At 45.0% G+C, this 19,995-nt stretch overlaps 1 protein-coding gene across 1 annotated transcript in view; it reads left to right on the forward strand.

Annotated features, from left to right (window-relative positions):
- Window positions 1-2,417: 2,417 nt before the first annotated feature.
- Window positions 2,418-19,995, forward strand: part of LOC132822801 (transcription factor E2F1-like) — a 33,710-nt gene continuing 16,132 nt past the window's right edge. Inside the window, exons 1-3 of the mRNA XM_060836154.1 lie at window positions 2,418-2,929; window positions 8,901-8,991; window positions 15,214-15,433. Of these exons, the coding sequence (XP_060692137.1) occupies window positions 2,651-2,929; window positions 8,901-8,991; window positions 15,214-15,433 (590 nt within the window). The 5' untranslated portion in view covers window positions 2,418-2,650. The remainder of the gene's footprint in view (window positions 2,930-8,900; window positions 8,992-15,213; window positions 15,434-19,995) is intronic.

Below are 19,995 nucleotides of genomic sequence, written 5' to 3' on the forward strand. Positions count from 1 at the left end.
GTAGATGGGATCCAAATCGATGTGTTTGTTGATAGAGTTCCGGTTGGAATGCCATGCTTCTAGGAATTCTCATGCATGTTTCTGTTTGGTTTGTCCTAGGATGCATGAGTTGGCACAGTCGAAGTGGTGTCTTTCTTCGAAGAAGCAAATTCGAAGAGAAAAAGAACCACAAATGTTGTGACCTACCTAAAGAAACTGAAACACATAAATAGAAAGCAGGACATACCACAAGTGCTTCACTGGGGGCTCACTGAAGATGTTACCTAGTATGATGACAAAGCGTCGGAAAACAAACCTTCCAGCTCAGTGAACAAACTTACATGCGGGACCTCAACCTGAACTACAAATCTTTTCAAAAATTGCGAGGTTTTTCTACAGACCACGCCTAGCAATGTAATTGTACCCTTGCTGTTCCTTTGCTTTTGCCAAATTTATTGTTGTCAAACTCTTAACTATATCCTCTTTCCCCAGCACTACAATGCTTCCTTAACCAACACACCATCCCCTTTTCTTCCTTTCTGAACACCTTATACCCAAGAATATTTAACAGCTAGTCTTTTTCTTTCCTTGAGCTAGGTCGGTCTTGGTTATTGCATAACATCATACTTCCACATGGCAATCTGTGCCGTAACCTCCCAGCCTTATTCACGAGACTGTACTCCGTATGTTAACAGATGTGCAGTGATTCTGACTTCGACTTCATTTTTTTCTCCTTCATTCCCACTTCACCTTTTAACTTGCAACTCTCTACACTAACACCAACCAAATCTCCAGTTTTTTGTGAACGCTGATATCTTCCTCAACTATTCTGTCTTAGACAATAGGTGCAGGAGTAGGCCATTCAACCCTTCGAGCCTGCACTGGCATTCAATATGATCATGGTTGATCATTCCTAATCAGTATCCGCTTCTTGCCTTATCTCCATTACCCTTGATTCCACTACCTTTGAGAGCTCTGTCCAACTCTTTCTTAAATGAATCCAGAGACTGGGCATCCACTGCCCTCTGGGGCAGAGCATTCCACACAGCCACCACTCTCTGGGTGAAGAAGTTTCTCCTCATCTCTGTCCTAAATGGTCTACCCTGTATTTTTAAGCTGTGTCCTCTGGTTCGGCACTCACCCATCAGCGGAAACATGTTTCCTGCTGCCAGAGTGTCCAATCCTTTCATAATCTTATATGTCTCAATCAGATCCACTCTCAGTCTTCAAAACTCAAGGGTATACAAGCCCAGTCGCTTCAGTCTTTCAGTGTAAGGTAATCCCTCCATTCCAGGAATTGACCTTGTGAACCTACGCTACACTCCCTCAATAGCCAGAATGTCTTTCTTCAATGACTTTCCTTGGTTCTCATACCACTGAAAAATTAATCTAAAGCCCTCCCATCTACACTAGCAAAACACCTCAGAAGTAACTCAGACCCAGCTTTGTTCAGGTGCAACCGGTCCACTTGCACAGGTACCAACTTCTCAGTCCTGATCTCCCAAAAATCCAAAGAGCTCCCTCTTCCATCATTTAGGTGATCGAAATACAATTGCATTAACACTACAGAAATAGTATAGATGATCAAATTACATGTGAAATAACCCTCTTGAAATTGTACAAGTGAGAAAAGTACAAGTGATACAACAATGTAGAAACAGTATAAGTGATCAAAAATAGAGGCAATAATACAGCAATATGATGGATGATTTGAGATGGGCAATAATGTCTAAAAACAGGGGCAATAATATGGAACTAGCATACATGATCAAAATGAAAGTGCAATAATAAATAAAGAAATAGCATAGATGATCAAAATACAAGTGCAGTTATACCACAGAAATACAATTGATTGAAATGCAAATACAGAAACACTACAGAAATAGTATAGGTGATTAAAATACAGGTGCAATAACACTACAGAAATAGCATAGATGATGAAGATGCAAGTGCAGTAACACTGTATAATAACATAAGTGATCAAAGTGCAAGTGCAATAACACTAAAGAAACAAAATAGGTGTTCAAAGCTGATCCTGTTGCAATAACACTATAGAATTAGAATTCTTGATCTAAGTGCAATATAGAAATAATATAGTGATCAAAGTGCAAATAACAATATAGACATAGTATGGTTGATCAAACGTCGGGCTGGGGCTGGGTAATGAATCCCCCTCTATCCTTTGAGACAGGAGTGCAGAGATACACTTCCTGGTTCTACCCCCCACATTCCCTTTAAAAACACCCGCCTTCCGCATCAGCGGAAAGCCCGCCCCTTACCCCGGCCTCCCGGGTCGCCGATTGGCTGGAGGCGGCCGCCGGTCTGGAAGGGAGGCCAATCGGGAGGCCGAGGGGGGTGGGGCCGGGCATTGTGACGCAAGCACCGGCCGTTTCGCGGCAAATATTTGGCGCGTAAAAAGCAGCGAGAGAGAAGGAAGGAAGGAAGGAGAGAGAGAGAGAGGGAGAGGGTCAGCGGCTGCTGATGGCAGCACCGCCGGACTGGAGTTCACCTCCAAGTATCCTTTTTTAAAGGCTCGGACACTACCCCGCTGCAGTTTACAGTCACCGCCTCAGACATTCTTAAACACTAACCCCCACCCCCTTTTCCCTCCAAAAAAAAAGAAACAAAGCAAAAGTAACAACCAGAAACAGCAACAATTGCAACATTGACCATGTCCCGGGAAGTGTCCGGGGCTCCGGGAAAGCCCGGAACCTCCGCTGATTCCCTCCGGACCGGCACCGGGCCCGGCCGGCCGCTGCTGATCTTCTCCTCCACCCTCTCTCCACCTCCTCCTCCTCCTTCCCCGGCAAGGAGTGGCCCGGTTGAGGCGGAGAGGTCGGGGACCGGGCCCGGTTCGGAGGCGGCTCAGGGCGTGCTGGTGTTCGCTGCTACCCCACTGGGTCCCGGCTCAGCCGAGTGGGGGCAGCGGCCCCCTCTAGGGCGCCCGCCGGTAATTGGAGTGTCTGTGTCAGTGTGTGTGTGAGGGAGAGAGAGAGAGACAGCAGCTAGAGGAGCTTTTTACTGAGTGTGCCATTACAGCTACCCTTGCAGCACCTGGTTATATACTGTGTGTGTGTGTTTTATGGTATACTTATCTAGCGTTTAAAGCAACATCAGTAACCCAGGGAAGCATTGCTACTGTGATTGAAGACATCTCTCCTTGCTCTTTGTCACATCTGTGTGTATCCTATCGCTACTACCTTAAAGCTGCCTACATCACCAAAAGGGCTTTCTTATTATACACTCTAAACATTTTCCTATAATCCTCTCCTGATATGAACACGATAAACATTTCCCTAAAATGCTGACTGTCCTCTCCTGCTGAAGTAAACACTAAACATTTTCCTATAATGCTGACTGTCCTATCCTGTGATGTAAACACGATAAACATTTTTGTAGAATGCTGACTGTCCTCTCTTGCTGATGTAAACATTGTAAACATTTTCCTAAAATGCTGACTGTCCTCTCCTGCTGAAGTAAACACTAAATATTTTCCTATAATGCTGATTGTCCTCTCCTCATGATGTGAACACTCTAAACATTTTCCTATAATGCTGACTGTCCCCTCCCTCTGATGTAAACACACTAAATATTTTCCTATAAAGCTGATTGTCCTGTACTGCTGATGTGAACACTAGAAACATTTTCCTATAATGCTGATATCCCAACCCAATCTAGTCCCACCTGCCAGCACCTGGCCCATATCCATCCAAACCCTTCCTAATCGTATACCCATCCAAATGCCTCTTAAATGTTGCAATTGTACCAGCCTCCACCACATCCTCTGGCAGCTCATTCCATACATGTACCACCCTCTGCGTGAAAAGGTTGCCCCTTAGGTCTCTTTTATATCTCTCCCCTCTCACCTTAAACCTATGCCTTCTAGTTGCGGACTCCCCGACCCCAGGGAAAAGACTTTGTCTATTTATCCTATCTGTGCCCCTCATAATTTTGTAAACCTCTATAAGGTCATCCCTCAGCCTTCGACGCTCCAGGGAAAACAACCCCAGCCTGTTCAGCCTCTCCCTGTAGCTCAAATCCTCCAACCCTGGCAACATCCTTGTAAATCTTTTCTGAACCCTTTCAAGTTTCACAACGTCTTTCCGATAGGAAAGAGACCAGAATTACACGCAATATTCCAACAGAGGCTTAACTAAAGTCATGTACAGCTGCAGCATGACCTCCCAACCCCTGTACTCAATACTCTGACCAATAAAGGAAAGCATACCAAACGCCTTCTTCACTATCCTATCTACCTGCAACCCAACTTTCAAGGAACCATGAACCTGCACTCCAAGGTCTCTTTGTTCAGCAACACTCCCTAGGACCTCACCATTAAGTGTATAAGCCCTGCTAAGATTTGCTTTCCCAAAATGCAGCACCTCGCATTTATTTGAATTAAACTCCATCTGCCACTTCTCAGCCCATTGGTCCATCTGGTCCAGATCCTGTTGTAATCTAAGGTAACCTTCTTCGCTGTCCACTACACCTCCAATTTTGGTGTCATCTGCAAACTTACTAACTGTACTTCTTATGCTCGCATCCAAATCATTTATGTAAATGACAAAAAGGCGAGGACCCAGCACCGATCCTTGTGGCACTCCACTGGTCACAGGCCTCCAGTCTGAAAAACAACCCTCCACCACCAACCACTGTCTTCTACCTTTGAGCCAGTTCTGTATCCAAATGGCTAGTTCTCCCTGTATTCCATGAGATCTAACCTTGCTAATCAATCTCCCATGGGGAACCTTGTCGAATGCCTTACTGAAGTCCATATGGATCATATCTACCGCTCTGCCCTCATCAATCCTCTTTGTTACTTCTTCAAAAACTCAATCAAGTTTGTGAGACATGATTTCCCACGCACAAAGCCATGTTGACTTTCCCGAATCAGAGTTCTAGGGTACACCTGATCAGGTCCTGGGAATTTATCCACCTTTAACCGTTTCAAGACAACCAGCACATCCTCCTCTGAAAATGGACATTTTTCAAGATGTCACCATCTATTTCCCTACAGTCTATATCTTTCATATCCTTTTCCTCAGTAAATACTGATACAAAATATTCATTTAGTATTTCCCCCATTTTCTGTCGCTCCACACAAAGGCCGCTTTGCTGATCTTTGAGGGGCCCTATTCTCTCCCTAGTTACCCTTTTGTCCTTAGACCCTTTGGATTCTCCTTAATTTTATTTGCCAAATCTATCTTATGTCCCTGTTTTGCCCTCCTGATTTCCCTCTTCAGTATACTCCCACTTCCTTAATACTCTTCTAAGGATTCACTCGTTGCTGATGTGAACACTATAAACATTTCCCTGTAATACTGAATGTCCTCTCCTCCTGATGTAAACACTCTAAACATTTTCCTATAACGGTGGTTATCCTATCCTGCTGATGTGAACACTATAAACATTTTCCTATAATGCTGACTGACCTCTCCTGCTGATGTGATTAATATAAACATTTTCCTATAATGCTGACTGTCATCTCCTGATGTAAACACTATAAACATTTTCCTATAATGCTGACTGACCTCTCTTGCTGATGTAAATGCTATAAGCATTTTCCTATACTGCTGATTGTCCTCTCATGACGTAAACACTATAAACATTTTCCTATAATGCTGACTGTCCTCTCCTGCTGATGTAAACACTATGAACATTTTCCTATATGGTTACTGTCCCCTCCTGATGTAAACACTGTAAACATTTTCCTATAATGCTAACGGTCCTCTCCTCCTGATGTAAACCCTATAAACATTTTCCTATAATGCTGATAGTCCTATCCTGCTGATGTGAACACTGTAAACATTTTCCTATATTGCTGACAGTTCTCTCCCCCGATGTAAAAACTATAACATTTTCCTATAGTGCTGACTGTCCTATCCTGATGTAAACAGTATAAACATTTTTGTATAGTGCTGACTGTCCTATCCTGCTATGTAAACCCTGTAAACGTTTTACTATAATGCTGATTATGCTATCCTGCTGATGTAAACACTATAAACATTTTCCTATAATGCTGCTTATCCTATCCTGCTGATGTGATTAATATAAACATTTTCCTATAATGCTGTTTATCCTATCCGGCTGATGTGAACACTATAAACATTTTTGTATAGTGCTGACTGTCCTATCCTGCTTATGTAAATACTCTTAAACATTTTCCTATAATATTGACTGTCCTATCCTGATGTAAACACTATAATCATTTTCCTATAATGCTGATTTTCCTTTCCTGCTGATGTAAACACTATAAACATTTTCCTATAATGCTGACTGTCCTCTCCTGCTGATGTGATCAGTATAACCATCTTCGTATAGTTCTGACTGTCCTATCCTGCTTATGTAAATACTCTTAAACATTTTCCTATAATGCTGACTGTCCTCTTCTGCTGATATGATTAATATAAGTATTTTTGTATACTGCTGATTGCCCCCTCCTCCTGATGTAAACGCTTTAAGCATTTTCCTATAATGCTGACTGTCCTCTCCTAATGTAAACACGATAAACATTTTCCTATTCAAACTCGACAATGAAGAAAGCAGCGTAGTGTCGGGTTAAATTTCCTTCCAAAGGTTTTTGGGGTGTTGTGTTAGATGAGATGCTTTCATCTTGGGTATGGGGCGTTCTGGGGGCTCTTGACTTAATATCTGGTCATTGTACGGATTGTTTGAGTTTTCCTAAGTTGACTGTTTGTCTGTGAGTGTGTTGCTAAGTTATCTCTGACTACTATGTCATGTCTATGGCCCACATTGTATGTGTGTGTATGAACTGCAAGACATGCAGCAAAACCTTTTTGGGGTCGGGAAGATTGTTTGTGCAAATAATTCAAGTAGCCCTGAAATTTTAATCAAAGATGCTTAACTGCCTGTGCCATATGTCTGTAAAATCTCCTTACGTTGAATGTTGTAAAAATCTGTCTGGTTCACTCATGCCATTTGGGGCAGGAAATGTGGCGACTTGTAGTTACCTTGTTTGTAACACCAGGCCCACATCAGTGGGGACACACTCTCGCTGCCTTCTGAAGTTACTTAACAAAGCATTATTTCCTGTCAATCGTCAACTCTTTACCCCATTCCCATCTGGGGCCTTTCACTAAAGTGATAGGTCTTTGGAGACAGGTTGCACGGGAACCAATGTTTGAACCACAGAATAGAAAACTGAGTATGTGGGGTTACTGGTGTATTGGAGACACAACTTAGATCCTAAATGCTGGAATTCTGTTTCTGAACCTATCTTCTCTTCCCTTAAGATGCACGTTAACCAAGCCTTTGGTTGCCTCTCTGAATGTTGATCCTATATTACTGGTGTCAAATCTTCTTGATGAATATTTTATGCCCGAAAGGTCGACTCTCCTGCTCCTCAGATGCTGCCTGACCTGCTGTGCTTTTCCAGCTCCACACCTTTTGACAATGAGAGAGAAAATTGTTTGTAACCTCTTGTCTTCCCATGAACTGCTAGCTGTGAAATTGTTACCCAGCGAGTTGTGATCAGAAACATTCTTCTGAAAGGATGTTGGAAGCAAGTTCAAAAGTAATTTTCAAAGAAAGTTGAATAAAAACTTGAAAAGGAAATCATTGCCGGACCAATGGGTCAGAGCCATAGAAGTGGGAGTAATTAGCTAGCTTGCTGAGAGAGCAGTGTGCTGCATAAGCCTCACTCTGCTGCCACTCAATAAGATTTGTGGCTGACCTGATGATGATGATGCCAAATCCAATTCTATGTGCTCCCCCAAGAACTCCCAATTCTGGATGAAAATTGTTGCCCTAGATTTACTCAGTGGCCCAACCTTCACTCTCGATGGAAGGGAATTTTAAACAAAGCTGATTCTTGGCGGAGGAAGATCTTGTCTCAGTGTTAAATGGGAGAACTCTTATTTTTAAACTCTAGCCCCATGTTGTAGATTCCTCCATGAGAGGAAACATCCTCTCAGTGTCCATACTGTCCAACCTTTCAATATGATCACCTCACATTCTAACAAATTCCAAAGAGTATAGATCCAACTTAGTCACCCTTTCCTCACGAGAAGGGGAGGTGATGGTCTAGAGGTATTATTGTTAGACTATTAATCCAGAAACTCAGCTCATGTTCTGGAGACCTGGGTTCGACTCTCACTGCGGCAGGTGTTAGAATTTGAATTCAACAGAGAAAAAAAAACTGGAATTAAGAATCTATTGATGAGCATGAAACCATTGTCAATTGTCAGAAAAACCCATCTGACTCATTAATGTCCTTCCAGGAAGGAAATCTGCCATCCTCACCTGGTCTGGCCTACAGGTGATTCCAGAGCCACAGCGGTGTGATTGACTCTCTGTGAAATGGCTTGAGCAGGCCACTCAGTTCTAGGGCAACTAGGGACAGGCATTAAATGCTGGCTCCCCAGCCACACCCGCATTCCATGAGTGAATTTTTAAAAAAACCCTCTATCTCAGGAATCACTTAACTGAGCCTTCTCTGAACAGCTCCAGTGGAAGCGATTTTTGAGAATCACAACCTCAACCAGTTCCAATGGAAGGACATATCTCCTTAAGAAAGGAAACTAAAGGTGTCCATATTATACAAAGTGCTGTCTCACAAATGCCATATACAGTTGTAGTAGGACTTGCCCACTTTTACTCTCCAAACCCCTTGCAATAAAAGACAACACTGCATGCCTTCCCAATTACCTGCTCTTTCTGTGTGCTAGCTTTTTGTAATTCATGTCGAGGGTCACCCAAGATCCTCCTGTCCAGCGGCTTCCTGCACTCTTTCTCTATTGACACGCACGCGCTGCTTTTCCGTTTCTCCTGACACAGTGGACATTCTTGCTGTTTTTTCCTGCTCTAATGATGGGATTGTATGGAAGAGGAGGGCAGGGACTGAGGCGGTAGTTTGTGAGTGAGTTGGTTTCTCACCCGGCTCCTTCCGGTGCTCTTTGCAGGTGAAGAGGAAGTTGGAGCTGGAGAGTGATCATCAGTATCTGCCCATGGAGATGGTGAGCCCCAGAGGGAAAGGCAAGTCTTCAGGGAGAGGTATGGTGCATTTTAATGAAACCTGTTGACTGTGCTTTGCTTTGTAACATGTGCAATGCCCCAGCTGTCAAAGACCCCAGCTCTCCAGTACCATCTCCCCTACCTCAACAAGCTTTAGAGTGCACCTGCGTCTTTGCACTTGGTTCCAGGTCCTCATTGGCAACTGCCCGAGATTGGGAGCTTGTTGGTCTCTTCTGATTAGAAGATGAGATGTGGTTGTAGTTGGTCTCCCTCATTATTGGCTGGGCAGCGGACCAGTACTAGAGGCTGTAAGGACTGCAAATGCTGGAGGTCAGAGTCAATAGATGTGAAGCTGGAAGAGCACAGCAGGTCAGGTAACCTCCAAGGAGTAGGAGAGTTAACGTTTTGGCTCGAAACCCTTCGCTGGGACTGACAAAGGGTTTTGACCCGAAATATTGCCTTTCCTGCTCTTCAGATGCTGTCTGGCCTGCTGTTTTCTTCCAGCTTCATATCTGTTAACTGGAGCAGATCCATGCCCGATGGCCACTCTGCCCATTGTAGCTGTGCTAGTTTGCCAGGTTTGAAGGCTGATGTTTTCTCTCAAGCTGTGCCTGGGCCCCTTCTCCATCACAGCCCCTGCCTCAGCTCAGCTTCATTCACACCCCTTGTTAACCTCCCACCTCGGTATTCCAAAACTCTCAGGGCTCGGCCTCCTCTGTAACAGCAGCTCAACATAAACTGCTCACGTTTGAGATTGGATTTGTTCCTGTATACCCAGAAGCCCCAGACCTACATCATCTCCTGTTCAGCAACACACTGATTTCCAAGTTCTCACCTTTGTCTCTGAGCTCGCTCCTCCTGACCCCTTGCCACCACCTGCAGCTCAGCAGCCCTCCTAGTCCTCTCTGTGTATCTCGCGTTTTTACCTCTGACACAGGCCTGACTGCTTTCATTTCTAAAATTAAAAATCACACGACACCAGGTTATAGTCACACAACCACCTGATGAAGGAGCGTCGCTCCGAAAGCTAGTGCTTTCAATTAAACCTGTTGGACTATAACCTGGTGTTGAAAATGTGTTGCTGGTTAAAGCGCAGCAGGTCAGGCAGCATCCAAGGAACAGGAAATTGGACGTTTCGGGCATAAGCCCTTCATCAGAAATCCTGATGAAGGGCTTATGCCCGAAACATCGATTCTCCTGTTCCTTGGATGCTGCCTCACCTGCTGCGCTTTTCCAGCAACACATTTTCAGCTCTGATCTCCAGCACCTGCAGACCTCACTTTTTACTATAACCTGGTGTTGTGTGATTTTTAACTTTGTCCACCCCAGTCCAACACCGGCATCTCCAAATCATGCTTTCATTTCAACATTACAGCCTTCAGCTGTCCATGTCCCAATCTCTGGAGTTCCCCTGAATCTTTCTTCCCTATCCTGGGGTGGCACATTGAGGCAGCAGTACTAACCACTGAGCCACAGCGCCAGGGATTCAGGTTCGATTCCCCCCTCAGGTGACTGTGTATGCAGTTTGCACATTCTCCCTGTGTCTGAACATTTCCTCCATAGTGCCCAGGGATGTGTAGACCTGGTGAATTAACCATGGGAAATGCAAAGTTACATTGATAGGGTAGGGTGGTGTGTCTGGTGGGATGCTCTTCAAAGGGCCAAATGGCCTGCCTCCACAGTGTAAGGATTCTATGATTTAAGGTGTTCCTTACATCCCACTAAGTTTTTGGTCAGCTCTCCTGATTTCCCCTTGTGAGGCTGAATGTCATTTATTGCAGTGAAGCTGCTACATATCAACATTCTGTTTAGGAGTAGGCCATTTGGCCCCTTGGATCTGCTCTACCATTTAATATGATCAGGATTTGATTGTGACCCCAACTCCCCATTCCCGCCTACACCCGATAATCTCTTAATCCATTCCTTAATATGAATCTTTCGACATGGACGGCACGGTGGCTCAGTGGTTAGCATTGCTGCCTCACAGCACCAGGGATCCGGGTTCGATTCCAGCCTCGGGCGACTGTCTGTGTAGAGTTTGCACATTCTCCAAGTGTCTGCGTGGGTTTCCTCCAGGTGCTCCAGTTTCCTCCCACAGTCCAAAGATATGCAGGTTAGGTGAATTGGCCATGCTAAATTGCCCACAGTGTTAGGTGCATTAGTCAGTGTTAAATATAGGGTCGGGGAATGGGTCTGGGTGGGTTGCGCTTTGGGGGGAGTCGGCGCTGATTTGTTGGGCAGAAGCGCCTGTCTCCATACTGTGAGCTATTTAATCTAATCTGTCTTCAGTCTCTACTTCCACTGTCAATGTGGAAGAGAACTCCAAAGGCTCATATGACTGTTTAGAGGGGGAAACTTTCACCCTATCTGAGTCTTAAATCGGTGATCTCTAATTGAAAAATACGTTCCAGACTTTCCCGTAACAGGAGAACCCTGTTCACATCCACCCAGTGAAGACCTTTCTGGATCTGGTGTGCTTCATAGAGTCATAGAGATGTACAGCATGGAAACAGACCCTTCGGTCCAACGCGTCCATGCTGACCAGATATCCTAAATTAATCTAATCCCTTTTGCCAGCACTTGGCCCATATCCTTCTAAACCCTTCCTATTCATATACCCATCCAGATACCTTTTAAATGCTGTAATTTTACCAATGGTCCCACTTCCTCTGGCAGCTCATTCCAGAAACCTGGCTGTTCGTGCTACATTCCCTTGACAGTCCATCACTCTCTACATTTTCCAAAACAGTATACTTGGCGTCTTCCGCTTTCAAACAACAGCAGAGCAAGGCTAGCCTGTGCAATCCTTCCACACGAGCTAACCAGGTTGGATTCCAGGCAGTGGTCTGGGAAACCGTCTCTGAACTGTTTCCAGTGCATTTCTGTCATTCCTTACGAAGGTGACCAATACTGTACAGATGTAGTCAACTGCAGCATCGCCTTCCTACGCTTTGATTCAGTTCCAGTGCAAGTCCTTGTTGAATGATCAATGCTGCATGTGGGACCCCCAACCCCGACGTTGTGCTGGACTCTATTCAGTGCATAGGGCGATCTGCACTTGGAGATGAGATGTTAGACCAAAACTCCGATCTGGCCTCCCAGGTGGATGCAGATGGTCCCCAGCGCTAATATGAAGAAAAGTGGTAGGGGAGTTTCCCCTGATATCCTGGTAATATTTATCAATCCATATCACTTCAAAACCAAGCACATTATCTGGATATTATCATTCTCAAGTTATGCATCAAACTCCATAGATTCCTGTTGGACTTAGTCCTAAGATCTTAAATATAATGAGATAGTTGATGCATTGGTGTTCATTTTAGAAATCTTCCTTGATTCAGGAGCTGTCCTGTTAGGTTGGAAGGCAACACATGTAACTCCTTCATTCGGAAACAAAAGGAGACAGAACGCAGGAAACTACAGGCTGGTTAACTCCTTATCTGTCTTTGGGAAAATGTTAGAAGGTATTCTTAAAGAGGTTATTAACAGGGAACTTGGATAAGTTCAAGGTAATTGGGCAGTCAGTTTGGTTCTGTGACAGGGATATCACATCCAATCAAGCTGTAGAAGTCCTTTAAGGAAGTAATGTGCTGTGAAGAAAGGGATTTCTGGAAATTTTGATGTCAAAGGTTTTTACAGAAAATAAAAGGTTGTGGTTTTGGAGGTAACACGTTAGCAGGAAGCAGAGCCGGCATAAATGAGAGGTTGCTGGAAAAGCTCAGCAGGTCTGCCCACATCTGTGAAGATAAAAACCAGTGTTTACGTTTCGGCTTCTGAGGAAGGATCACCGGACCCATAGAACAGTACAGCACAGAACAGGCCCTTCAGCCCACGATGTTGCGCCAACCACTGATTCTCACATATGCACCCTCAAATGTCTGTGACCATATGCATGTCCAGTAGTCTCTTAAATGTCCCTCTCACAACTCTCTGTGTAAAGAACCCGCCTTTATACTTTCCTCCAACCAGCTTAAAACTATGACCCCTCGTGTTAGTAATTTCTGCCCTGGGAAATAGTCTCTGGCTATCAACTCTATCTATGCATCTCATTATCTTGTATACCTTAATTAGGTCCCCTCTCCTCCTCCTCTTCTCCAGTTAAAAAAGTCTGAGCTCAATCAACCTCTCTTCATAAGATAAGCCCTCCAGTCCAGGCAGCATCCTGGTAAACCTCCTCTGAACCCTCTCCAAAGCATCCACATCTTTCTTATAATAGGGTGACCAGAACTGGACGCAGTATTCCGAGTGCAGTCTAACCAAAGTTTTATAGAGCTGCAACAAGATCTCACGACTCTTAAACTCAATCCCCCTGTTAATGAAAGCCAAAACACCATATGTTTTCTTAACAAATTCGACCTTCCAAAATGCATCACCTCACATTTATCCAGGTTGAACTCTATCTGCCACCTCTCAGCCCATCTCTGCATCCTGTCGATGTCCCGCTGCAGCCTACAACAGCCCTCTATACTGTCGACACCTCCAACCTTTGTGTCGTCTGCAAACTAACTGACCCATCCTTCAACCTCCTCTTCCAAGTCATTAATAAAAATTACAAACAATAGAGGCCCAAGGACAGAGCCCTGTGGAACACCACTCACCACAGACTTCCAGGCAGAATATTTTCCTTCTACTACCACTCGCTGTCTTCTGTTGGCCAGCCAATTCTGTATCCAGACAGCTATGTTACCCTGTATCCCATTCCTCCTGACCTTCTGAATGAGCCTACCATGGGGAACCTTATCAAATGCCTTGCTGAAGTCCATATACACCACATCCACAGCTCGACCCTCATCAACTTTTCTAGTCACATCCTCAAAGAAGTCGATAAGGTTTGTGAGGCATGACCTGCCCCTCACAAAGCCGTGTTGACTGCATTTAATCAAGCCATGCTCTTCCAGATGGTCATAAATCGACCCGAAATGTTAACTCTGATTTCTCTTCACAGATGCTGCCAGACCTGCTGCACTTTTCCAGCAACTTCTGTTTTTGTTTCTGATTTACAGCATCCGTAGTTCTTTCGGTTTTTATGGGCATAAATGAGTCTTTCTTTCAGCTTTGAAAGCTATGAAAAGGAGTGTACCGCAGGGATCGGTAATAGGACCTCAACTGTTTACAGTTAGTGTAAAATGACAGGGTAGATGTGGAAAGGATCTTTCCTTTTGTGGGAGAATCTGCAACTAGGGCGTCACTGTTAAAAAGCCACGTAAAACAGAGGAGACAAATTGGTTTTGCTGTCAAGTTGTTGGAAACCCTTTCTGTAAAAGTTTTGAAAACGGAATGATGGAATACTTAGAAGGTAGAGGTGGATTCCCTGTTTGGTAAGTAGGTGAAAGGTTACCAGGATAGACGGGAATGTGGATTTGAACTTACAATCAGCATAACCCTGACCTTCTGAATGGTGAAGCAAGCTCAAGAGGCAGGATGGCTATCTTTTTAAAAAATTTGTTCTCAGAGTGAGGCTGGGCTGGCATTTATGTTCCAGAGGGTAGGTAAGAGTCAACCAGATTGCGATGAGTCACATATAGACCAGACGAGATAATCATTAGAATCTTAATTCCAGATTTTGTTATCTTCCTGGTTCACCTGCCATGGCAGGACACGAACCTGGGTTGCTAGAAGGTTATTTGAGTCTCTGGATTAATAACCTACCGATAATACAACTAGGCCATTGTCTCCTCTCTATTCCTGATCCTAATTCATAGGCGGATGCGCTTAATGGGAAACTAAATAACCATTGAGTGAGAGAAAGAAATGGAAGATTGTGCTTCTAGAATTGGATTTCTGTTGCATTTTTCATGATCCCTTGGTGCTCCACGGCTGATTAAATACTTTTTGACGTGTGGTCACTGTGGTAATACAGGAAATGTCGCAACCAAGTGGTGTACAGCAAGCTCCCACAAACAGCAGCCTGTTAAAGGCCAGGTATTCTGTGTTTGGGATGTTGATTGAGGGTTGACTGTTGACCAGGACATAGTGTCGTCGGGTATTTAACATGACCCCAGTGGGTCGGTGGGGACTTGGTTTAGTATCTTATCTAAAAGAAGGTACCTTCGGCTGCACAACACTCCCTCAGTGCTGCATGGGAGTGTCTGCCTTGTATTTGTGCTGAAACCCTGCGCTGGGACTCAGAGGTGTGCACTGAGCTGTGGCTGATAATGAGACGAAGATGGTTGGGGCAAAGTGTGAGGCATGAACATCAGCCTTGGGCCAGTTTTGTGCTGTATATTCTCTGTAATTCCATGCAAGTTCTTTTGGTCTTAGGTCTGAAATCCCCAGTGGAGAAGACTCGATATGACACGTCCCTGAGCCTGATCACCAAGCGGTTTATCCATCTGTTGGCACAGTCTCCAGATGGCGTACTGGACCTGAACTGGGCAGCACAGGCCCTCGAAGTTCAGAAGCGCAGAATCTATGACATCACCAACGTCCTGGAGGGCATCAAACTCATCGCTAAGAAATCCAAGAATCACATCCAGTGGCTGTAAGTTGCGTAGCAGACACTGAACCTCTTTGCTGTGACCCTTTGAAGCTTCTGCATCATAAGATAAGGTAGTGTAGAAGGAGACTATTTGGCCCATCACACTTGTGCTAGTTCTTTGATAGGCTATCAACTTAATCCCACTACTCTGCATTTGCCCCTTCACTCGGGTATTAGATCGATTCTCTTTTGGGGCGAATCTGTTTCCTTCACCCTTTCAGGTGCTGTGCTCCAGCCTAATGCAGGAAATAATTTCTCCTCAGCCCTGCCCTCCGATCGTTCACCCGGAATCTGAAATCTGCCTTCCCTGGATGCTGCTTCATGCTGAGTCATAGCAAAGCCTGGTGTGTGGCTGAGCTCACTGATCTCCCACCCAGAGCCATCCCATCACTGGTCTCAGATCCCCAGGGTACAGCTGAGAGGAGGGGCTGACAGCGATGGTCCTGGCAAAGTGGACCGTGTTGTTGTCGTGTGCCCGGTGATGAACCAGCGTAATGGTCAGTGGCTATCTCCTGTCTAAACAAGATGACAGACTACACAGTGAGTTGAATGGAGGGGTGGGGTGAAAGTGTCTCATGGAACAGTGAAGAGAGCAATCTGATAAAGGCAGGTTCTACCACCAGTGTTATTATAATTGTGCATTCTGGGATTGGAGTCATTTCAATAACTGCAGCTGTTAGACACTTGACCTTTATTGCAGCAGATTTTCAGCATGGAGAAATTGTCCATGGATCTTTCCAGAGCCGTCTCTTCTTAGACTCTCTGATTACATGATTGTATGTTGCTTCCTTCTATGACATGCGAAGGTAACCGTTTGTGGAACTTCGTCTAATATACCCCTGTTGCCCTGTGGTTATTAGGCGTCGTTGTGGGTTGTTTTCAAGTGTTGGTCTAGGCACTTATTATCAAGGTGGCACATGCCAGAGTACAGATTTGTCCCACATGTTTGAGCGAAAGGGAGAGGTTGAATAGGCTGGGGCTATTTTCCCTGAAGCATTGGAGGCTGAGGGTGACCATATACAGGTTTCTATACAGGGGCATGGGTGGATAGCCAAAGGCTTTTCCCCAAGGTAAGGAAGTCCAAAACTATCATGGCTACCATGGGCAGCACAGTGGCTCGGTGGTTAGCACTGCTGCCTCACAGCGCCAGGGACCTGGGTCCGATTCCAACCTCGGGCATCTGTCTGTGTGGAGTTTGCACATTTTCACTGTGACTGTGTGGGTTTCCTCCCACAGTCCAAAGATGTGCAGGTTAGGTGATTTGGCCGGGCTAAATTGCCCATAGTGTTCGGGATGTGTGGGTTAGGTGCATTAGTCAGGGGAAATATGGAATAATAGGGTAGGGAATGGGTCTGGGTGGGATACTCTTTGGAAGGTCAGTGTGGATTTGTTGGGCCAAATGGCCTGTTTCAACACTGCAGGGGTTCTGTGACCCTATGATGATTCTAGAGGTGATAGGTTTAAGGTGAGAGGTGATAGGTTTAAAGTGAGAGGTGATAAGTTTAAAGTGAGAGGTGATAGTTTTAAGGTGAGAGGGGAAGGATATAAAAGCGACCTGAGGCCCAATTTTTTTATACGAGGTGGTGCATGTATGGAATGAGCTGCCAGAGGGAGTGGTGGAGGCTGGTACAATTACAGCATTTTAAAGGTATCTGGGTGGATACATGAATAGGAAGGGTTTAGAGGGACATGGGCCGGGTACTGGCAATCTGGTCAGCATGGATGAGTTATGCCAAAAGGTCTGCTTCTCTCTCTCACTCTGTCTCTCTCTCACTCTGTCTGTCTGTCTGTCTCTCTCTCTCTCTCTCACACACTCACACACACACACACTCACACACTCTCTCTCTCTCTCTATCTTTAGCCAATTACTTAAATTGCAGAGAGGTTACACTGCAGTGCAGGGCTCCACAATGATACTATGATAGGAGGGTAATATGATGTTCCGACATCAAATTTCATAAACTAGATTTTTATTCCCTTCAATGTACCAAATCACGATTAATGTCTTGATCAAAGGAATTAGCAGCATAGAGAGAGAGAGGATAAACTCCTTCTGCGCTGACGTGGAGAAACTCCCTTAACCTCCTGAACAAATGAGCATAACTTCAAAATAAGTGCAACACCACGTAGGGTCACCTCAGATCACACAGGTGTTGGAGCAACACAAAGCCATCCAGTCTGATCTGTTGTTCAGTGGGATCATGGCTGATCTGATAACCCTCAACTCCACTTTTTCCTGCCTTTCCCCCATAACCCTTGATTCCCTTGCTGATTAAAATCTTGACTATCTCAGCCTTGAATATACTTAATGACCCAGACAACAGCCTTCTGCAGTAAAGAATTTAATAGATTCATAACTTCTGAGGAAAGAAATTTCTCCTCATTTCTGTCATAAGTGTGTGATTCTCTTATTCTGAGATTCTGCTCTCTGGTCATAGATTCTCCTACAGGATCAAAACAGCTTTTCCCATCTACCCTGTCAACTTAAGAATCTCGTGTTTCAATAAGGTCACCTCTCATTCTTCTGAGTTCAGTGAGTACAGACCCAATCTACTCGACATCTTCCCCATAAGAAAACCCCTCGTGACCTGGGTTCAGCCTCCAACACCAATGTGGCTTTGCTTAGATAAGTGGATCAGAGCTGTTCACCATCTGTGATCTGTCCTGTGCACCTTACAATTTTAGTAAGATGTCCCTACTTTTTTCTTGCATTCTCTTTGAGATTAACACCAACATGCCATCTGCCTTCTGTACTACCTACTGAACCTGGAATGATACTGTTAAAGTCGGGACTATAAACCAACTGACTCCCATAGTTCCCTTGAGTATACACCCTATCACCCTGCTTCCTGTAAAGACTCTATTCAGTTCTCCAGCACATCCTTTCTGATGATGTGACCTTCCATGGTGGGTCCTCAGAAATATCTACCTTTATCCTGAACCCAGGATTTCCCACCATCGTGTTGACAGGGCCCTCAGCTGTGTCCAACTCATCTCCTGCCCTTCCGCCCTCATCCTATCTCCTCCCTCTCACAGCACCGATAGCAACACCTGGTCCTCATTTACATCCCACCAGCATCCACATCAAAAGGATCATTAGCCACCTTATCGCCAACTCCAATGGAGATGCCACCACGAGAGACATATTTGCTTCGCTCTGTTGTCAACATTTAACAGGGACCATTCCCTCTGGGACACCCTGGTCCACTCCCAACACCTCTCCACAGCACCTTAGATAGAGCCATACAGTATGGAAACTGACCCTTTGGTCCAACCACAGAAGATGTAACACTTGCCTGTTTACTTCCTCCCCCTCACCATCCAAGGCCTTAGGCACACCCTTCAGGTGGAACAGCGATTTACCTGCACTTTGCTCCATCTGGTCAACTGTATTCACTGCTCACAACGTGGCTTCCTCTATACTGGGAAGATGAATTACAGATTGTGGGACACTCACGCTTCTCCGCAAAAATGACCCCAAGCTTCCGGCTGCCTGCCACTTCAACACATCGCTGTGAACCCTGGTCAACCTCTCTGTCTGGGCTTGCTGGGTAATGCTGTAGGGAGGCTCAGTGCATGCTGGAAGAATAGCACCTCATTTTCTGATTGGGAACCCTGCAGCTTTCAGGACTTGATATTGAGTTAAAAAATGTTAGCGCCTGTACACCTTCTTCCGTGTCCTGAACCACAACCCCCACACACTAGGCCTTGTCATCACAAAGGCTGCTTTCACCATTTTCACCCACTAATGGTCTCCATTAATAGCTTTCCTTTCTCCGAGCTCACCGCTAGCCATTCCTTTGTTTGCCCAATGATTTTTCCTCTCTCTCTCTCTCTCTCTCTCTCTGTCTCTCTCTCTCTCTGTCTCTGGGATCCATGTCCACCTTCATTTCCACATTTACTCCTCCCCCCCTCCACCCTTCAGCATATATACCAACCTATTCCAAGCTAAAAGCAGTTCTGAAGAAGGGTCACTGGACCTGAAATGCTGCCACTGCTTTCTCTCCACAGATGCTGCCAGACCTGCTAAGTTTCTCCAGCTATTATTGTTCATGTTAGTGATGGTACTTCTGCGACTGAATGTTGGTGGTGGGGGGACCGAAACGTTTGTGGATGTGATGCCAATCATGCGGGCTCCTTTGTTCTGAATGATGTCAAGCTTCTTGAGTGTTGTCGGAGCTGCCCCCATCCAGGCAGGTGGGGAGTATTCCATCTCATGCCTGACTTGTGCCTTATAGATGGTGAACAGGCTTTGAGGAGTTGGGTGGTGTTACTATCTGCAGAAATCCTAGCCTCTGACCTGCTCTTGTAACCATATTTCTGATATATCTCATTTAGTTCAGCTTCTGGTCAATGATAAACACGAGAAAATTAGTTGTGGGGACTTCAGTGATGGTAAAGCCATTGAATGTCAAGGTGTGATGGTTAGATTCTCTCTTGATGGAGATTGTTATTGTCTAGCACTTGTGTGGTGTTGATGTTATTTGCCACTTGTCAGTCCAAGCCTGGATATTGGTCTGAGTCTTGCTGCATTTGTTCAGTATCAGAGGAGTCGGGAATGGTGC

This window comes from Hemiscyllium ocellatum, chromosome 15, assembly GCF_020745735.1.
Source record: "Hemiscyllium ocellatum isolate sHemOce1 chromosome 15, sHemOce1.pat.X.cur, whole genome shotgun sequence".
NCBI lineage: Eukaryota > Metazoa > Chordata > Chondrichthyes > Orectolobiformes > Hemiscylliidae > Hemiscyllium > Hemiscyllium ocellatum.